The sequence below is a fragment of the Saccostrea echinata genome, unplaced genomic scaffold (assembly GCF_033153115.1).
Source record: "Saccostrea echinata isolate AGI-Se365-2 ecotype Australia unplaced genomic scaffold, CSIRO_AGI_Sech_v1 ptg000050l, whole genome shotgun sequence".
NCBI classification, from domain to species: domain Eukaryota; kingdom Metazoa; phylum Mollusca; class Bivalvia; order Ostreida; family Ostreidae; genus Saccostrea; species Saccostrea echinata.
The window spans coordinates 2013870-2021014 of record NW_026889799.1 but is presented as its reverse complement, the minus strand read 5'-3'; the positions used below and the strand labels follow the sequence as shown (position 1 = coordinate 2021014).

The 7145-nt window shown below is 32.9% G+C and overlaps 1 protein-coding gene across 1 annotated transcript; it reads right to left on the bottom strand.

Moving 5' to 3' along the window:
• Positions 1–513: 513 nt before the first annotated feature.
• Positions 514–2312, bottom strand: LOC133203385 (uncharacterized). The gene is made up of 4 exons (XM_061339177.1): positions 2228–2312; positions 1895–2065; positions 1401–1523; positions 514–690 (listed from the first exon to the last, which is right to left on the bottom strand). Exons 1-4 carry the CDS (start codon positions 2310–2312, stop codon positions 539–541), a joined length of 531 nt encoding a protein of 176 aa, XP_061195161.1. The 3' UTR covers positions 514–538.
• Positions 2313–7145: the final 4833 nt, after the last annotated feature.

The following is a 7145-nucleotide window of genomic DNA, read 5'->3' as shown; positions in this document are numbered from 1 at the left end:
TTATTCATTGAAGGAGGATGAGATATGGTGTTCTAGTGATGAGAGGATTATGGAAATAAATAAGCAATTTAATGGGTAATTGTGCTATCAAAATACTTATTGCATTAATATAAACACATTTATTATTGAAGTTGGTAAGTTCATCTGTCGTATGATCTTTACAACCATTCGTTGTCCTGCTCTTTCCTAATTTAATTGATTTTAGACGAAATTTGATTAAAACTTGTGGTACCGATTTGACATTTTTGGTATATCACCTATAATACATTAAAAAAATTATTTATCAAATGAAATAAAGATTTGGAGAGAATAAGCTCACATGAATTTGGCAAAACAACATTAAATGATACTATAATGGCTGACATACAAACACTTAATAGAAATTCTGTTTTGTCAAAGTCCAATATGTTTTCAAATGAATCAATTTTTTTTTGAATGAATCAAGTACTTTTCACCTTCATCAATCACCCTCAACATATAATTCAATTGATGTTTTATTCATACTTTTTCTGTGTTATTAACGTTCAATTTTTGCTAGCTAACCAAGGCTGGCAAAAGCAGGCAAAATCAACAGCAATGGAACAAGAGAAACACTAGACAGCAGGATCGGCAACACTCTCCTCCTGACAGGATTCTCTGTGGTGGTGGTGGTGGTGGTAGTGGGGAGGGTCGTAGTTACCGTTGTGATAACTGTGAACGAAAACAAATCAAAATTATATGTTTAGGAAAAATATACAATATTTTCAATTTTGAGAAATTTTTTCCTTAGAATGTTTTGTTCGAAATGTCATTCTTTGTTTAATAACTTGATTGAACTCTTTGGTTCTGAAGAAGCAGAGACTGATTTTTTTTTCTTGGCTAAACATTGTAATAATCAATTTAATATATACTAAAATATGCTGACATGAGTTCTTTTACTAAAATATATTGACATGAGTTCTTTTAGTTGAGGTAGCAACACTGCTACAATTTTTAGTCCATCAATTGATCAGTAGGCCTATATATAAATCACCATCATTCGACTAGGCAGTTTATCGGGGATAGGATATCAATATTGGCACAGGGTTGTTCAGAAAGTATTAATTTCCTAAGAACCAATATTTACCTCAGTACACCTTTTCAATATGAAATACTGCGAAATAACAAATTTTTATGGGGTTTGATTTTAGTTGTTTTCGTGGTATAAAAAAAATGAATTCTTGTACTCCACGAAGTGTTAAAATTGTCAAAAAAAGACAATGCTACACTTCTTCAAGCACGAAATCAAATCCTCCCGAACCAATTTTCCCCTCAAACCGTGAAAATTTGCACCGAAGAAATAAGTGATTTTACAGTAAAATAAAAGAGTCATTAAACATACAGTTATTGTTCAAACCTAACTTGATTATTTTTATATATACCAGGGCATTCAGGTTCCCCCTCAGTACCAACTGGACACTCGCATTCTCCAAAACCTGAAGATGACTCAACACATTCTGTGTTCCCTGGGCACTGGTCAGTTTGTCCGAGATCGTTACACTCGCCTGAAAATTTTCAAGGTGCACTTCTTAATTTATTAATAAAATATCATTAACAATGTAAAATGATTTCATATACTATAACATGTATATAATACAGATAGATAATATGGACAGTGGCCATGAACTATCTGGGATATAATACACGAAAATAACTTGCATCTAAAAACACGAAGATTATCTTGAAAACATGAAATCTAGGATTGAAATAAAGGAAAACTCATGATATATATTCCCATCTTAAAATAAATTGTAAGAAGAATAATATAATGCGATATTGAGTAGAGTTGATATAAAAGCACGAATCTTAGGGGAAAAAACAAACAAACAAACAAACAAACAAAAACACCCCCCCCCCAAAAAAAAGTTTTGCTCACCTAAACATCCGTCCTCTTTGGCAGTTTTCTCTGGGGGGAAATCAAAAAAACCTTCCGAACATTCACACTGCATAATCGTGGGAGGATCACCAGATCCGTCTGGCGGGGGGACTTCACGTGTAATACACTGGGCATTTTCACCACAATCGGTATCATTGTTACAATGCCCAGCTGTATATGGAATTAACATCAAACAAAAAAGAAAACAAAAAGACGGCATGTTTTTCATCACGACCCGCTTAGGTCTGCTTATTAGGAATACTGTCAGGGGTAATATGATATATCGAATTATTCATGAGAATAAATACTTGCTTGGCTAGATATTAACCTTACTCAGACATTTATTTCTGGTATACCCGTGGGCAGTGTGGTGGGAGGACGGTTCCTGATTCGTACAGAAAGCATACATGTACGACATGATATATGTTTAATATCTGAAAGGTTAACATAAAGTGTGCTACAGAAAATTATTATCATTTAAAAAAAATGTTTTATAAATTTAAACTGAGAAAATGTTTAACCAGGTAAAATCAACATTGATGTTAAAGAGAAAATTTATAATTAACTTTTGACATGTACAATGTTAGTCAGTGCAAAATTGTATTGAAAATATTTTTTAAAGGTACATGTACAACAAAACATACTATGTTTGTTAGAAAAGTTCGCGGACAAGTTCTATAGTGAAACCGGTGAAACTCTGTAGACAAAAACTATACGTATTTTCCAAAAAATATGCAAAATTTGTTTTTTCTCGATGATCTTTAAAACTTTACACGTATATTATTTAGATAAAGCATGCTTCACAGAGCATGTCACTTTTTCGCACATTTATATTATACAATTTTTTTTGCGAAAAATAAAAATTGCAATGTTGTAGCGCCTGTCGAAACAATATTCATGAAACGTCATTTGGCGAAATTTTGAAATGAATTGAAGAAAGTTTGACTGTTTTATCGCTAATTATGGTTGATCAATGCGTAAAAACAAAGTCAAAAATAGCAACGTCATTTAACGTCTTGGAGCACCGAGCTAATAGAAAAAATTATTTCTACATGCATGAAAATGTACGAAGGAGACTAAAATGTTTTTGGGTGCTGCTGGGGACTTTCTACACGTATCTACATGTAGAACCACAGCGTTCAAATGGTAGTGGTTTTGTAAGAATGGAAGGATTGGCATTTTGGTGATCAACTTCTGCGATACTCCAATACCCCGCTTATCGCTTGGACGTTGCGCTTATGGATTTTGTATTGTTTCCATAGATCGCTTAACTGCGTAGACATGATATTTAAGATCTCACTTATTTCCGATACGCCACAAGACATTTTAGTAAAATGTAACATATCTTGCTTTAGTTAATATGCAATTTTTAAATAGGAAAAAGACATGAAAAGTCTCTAGAACTGAAAGAGATTTAGAACTGTGAAAAAGCTTACATGTAACAGGTTTGGAATCAGGTTGTCACGTCACCTAACACCATATGATTGCTCCATGAATCCTATGACCGCACAGTAAAAATCATTGTATTTTTTCAAAATTTTAATAAGTAATTTTAATGGCACCTGATCCCACCTCTGGTGTTTGCTCTGCTCCTATTTGTATTGTTTAATGGACTTTTTTGCTTGAATACTATTCGTTATTTCCATATATTTCATAGACCTGGTTTCTCACATACTAATAATCAAAAGATAAGAATATAATCAGACATATGTCATTCTTCAAAGTACTCAATAAATTCTTCCGTAAATCAATGTGTCTTTGAACTTTTCTAACAACCCTCGTACATGTATATTTACTGAGCTCTGGAACAAAACGCAATTGGCTGAACCCTCAAACTAAACCATTGCCTTTGGGTTTACGGCCTTAGGAAAACGGCTAGGTTCTCTGGTACAACAAATCGCTTGTTGCCTTCAAATCTGGATAAAAAATTGCTATTCCGCCTGGTGTTTTCGTATCTATTTTTATCAATATGAATCTTTTAATGAGATTTTCAAGAATATTTGCTTAAACGTCAGCTGCAGAACTGTAGTTTTCTGGTTGAGAAAATTCGGGCAGACAAACCAGAGAGCTACAGATTTAAGCATTGCAAAAACCTTCGATTTACGGCGACACTTTTTTGTTGCTCGCTTACGTTTTTTTATATGCAATTCCTAAACCATGATATCCTTTAATTAAATATATTCTTTACTTCTATTTCTGATACTTTATTTGCCTTTTAACGGTTACAAACAACCCTATTAAAATGGACTTTGAATGTCCTCTTTAAAAAAAAATTCATTCGACGTCCATGTTTGAGTATTGCTTGAATAACGCACCTTGAAAGGTAAATAAAGTATCAGGAATAGGAGTAAAATATATGGTTTATTAACGGATACCATAATTTAAGCGGGGAAACGCATATAATATAAGAAGTAATACCCGGAGCGAGCGACAAAACGCGTCTCCGTAAATCGAAGGTTTTTACAATGCTTGGATCTGTAGGTCTTTGGTTTATCCGTCCGAATTTATCTCAACCAGAGAGCTACAGTTCTGCAGCTACTTAAAAGTGAGCCTGTCAGTAACACATATAATTACAATGAAGTATGTCAAATAGAATTATGTGAACTATTCCTTAAATTATTACTTGCTATTTTTCATGAATCGTTGCAATGATTCAGATTCTGTTTGCCATGTTCAGAAAATAAAAATGCTTTGGATTCTTGCACACAATCTGTAAACCAATTATTAATCAAGGCCTGTAGCAATGGTTTCTACAGTTTAGGAAACAACCAAAAAGTGTGTGTGGAGGGGGGGGGGGGAGGAGGGAGAAAGGGGGCACTTCCCAAAATAATCTGAGAATCCCCCCCCCCCAAAAAAAAAAAACCTGTCCAAATCCAGGACTCAGCATCTAAATGAAAATTTACTATAGCAGATAGCAGAATACTATTCTTAGAAAAAAGTGCCCACCCAACCACCGCCGTTCTTTCTGTATTCGCAAAGATTTTATTCGCTATTTTTCAGTTTGAAATCGCGCGACTGATAAATAATTCTATATTAGTACACAATGAAATAAAAAAGTTCTCGGAACGAAAAAAAATTGCAAGTGAAAGAAACTCGCGGATTATTCTCGCATGCAAATAAAAGTTGTTTCTTTCATTAGGTGAAGTAAGGGCTCTGAAAGTGTTAACTCGTCTTAAATCATTGCACCAGTTCATAACTGACTTTTTCAATGAAAAAAAAAATCGGAAAGAGCAAAAACACTACTTACTAGCATTCCTCAATAGATCTATTAGATTTTTAATCAGTTTTTGAGATTTTATCATACTTAATGATTCACAAGACAGCTGTCACTTTTTTTCCAATTATCTTAAGTCCTTACTTAAAAGAAAATAAAAATTGTCAAATGAATACAATGAATCAATGCAATAATTATTACATTTCAAGAAAAGTTAAAAAAAAAAAAAAACAGAAAAGAAAAATTGGAAGAATAAATAGAAGCCCTCTATGGTTGTAAACATGAGAAAAGACCGAGGATTTTGACAAAATAAATTAGAATTTGCTTCGATTCCAACTTGAATACAATGATTCTAGCTTTCAACATGTTTGAAAATTACATTTATAAACAGGATTTGGAGAGGAACAGGATGTAAGAGCATTGAGACAGGCTGATATAAGAAGTGTCCTAGTAAAGAAGAAATTGAATTTGAGAAAGCTAAACAAAGGGAAAAACGGTCATCTCAAGTGGATTTAAGCAAACTCCAAGACCCCACAGTCATGAAATCTTTTCATTTAGAGGATAAAAACAGATTTACTATCCTAAAAAATAAACAAGAACTAGGGATGTTAACGAATAGTCGACTAATCGACTATTAGTCGAACATGGACCGAGGATCGAATAATGAAACGACATTCGAATAATATTATAATTAAATAAATGCAATAAAAGAGTGAAAACGAGATGGAATTCTCATCATAAAATTGAGAAACCGCCTTCCTCAGAGACAGTCGATAAGGTAATTTTTCTCAACAAAAACGGTTGATTTTCCATGTACGTATAGAAAGTACAGTAAATGTAAGTGCTACACACTTTTTTTGGTAACGGCCTATGTTGTTTTGTAATAAATGACCCACCAATATGCTGGGCTTTGTTTGTAAAAATATTAATTGGACTTGATCTTATACCATGTACCAATTATCTTTTGTTATTTTGAAATTGCTCAAATGCAAGGAACAAACCATAGCTGTGTTTTGATATTTCATTAATTATTACAACAATTCACTTTCATTTTAAACTGTTTTAAGGACATTTTGATAGCCAGAGCAATCAATAATTGAATAAGCCTAAAGCAGTATATAACTGTTTAACAGTTTTATAGGCATCTGACGCCTGGATACTGTGAGATTAACCCCCCTCCCCCCCCCCCCCCAAAAAAAAAAAAATTATTTCATAAGAAGCTTTTAAAATTTTTTAATACTTGCTAAAATAAAAACTGACTGCATGTACAGATTGATTTATGAATTCTATTGACTGTGAAATCATACACTTTGGAGAATTAGGTGTCTAAATTTATTTCATTTGATCATGCTTTTCACGCGTTGTACGTTGCATTAATGTTATTATTTTTTTTTTTTATAGATTTAAGAAAATTGGCTTTTGGGCTATAAATACGTCATGTACCATTGAAGTTTGAAATAAAATTTTATTATAAGAAAATGTTGCATATATTCGACTAACGTTCGAATAATGCAATCGAATAATCGACTAAGGAAATTTTTTTTAATTTTTTTTTTTTTTTTTTTTTTTTTTTTTACATATTTTGACATTCCTAACAAGAACACAATATTGAACAATGCAACACCACGATTATAGAAGCAGGAAAGAAAACACTGGGATTGAAAAGGAAAAAAGAATGAAGAATGAATATCCTCTAAGATCTTGGAATTAGTCCAACAAAGACCAAAACGAAGAGGAAAATACTAACAGCCAAGTCAGCCAGACTAAAAACAAGCTTAAAGAAACTTAATTCAGTACAAGATAAAAAAAAAAGAAAATTGCACGGAGGGACAAAGAGGGATTATCTTAAAAAGCAAGCACAAGATGCAGAAGATGCTGCCTTAAAACAAGACATGAGTACCTTATATCGCGTCACAAAAACTCTGAGTGGAGGATTGAAAAGAACAGATACACCAGTGCGAAAACAAGATGAAGAATTGGCCTCCAGTATAGCAGAAGGCTCACTTGTTTGAAGAAAATCACTTTGAAAGAGTATTA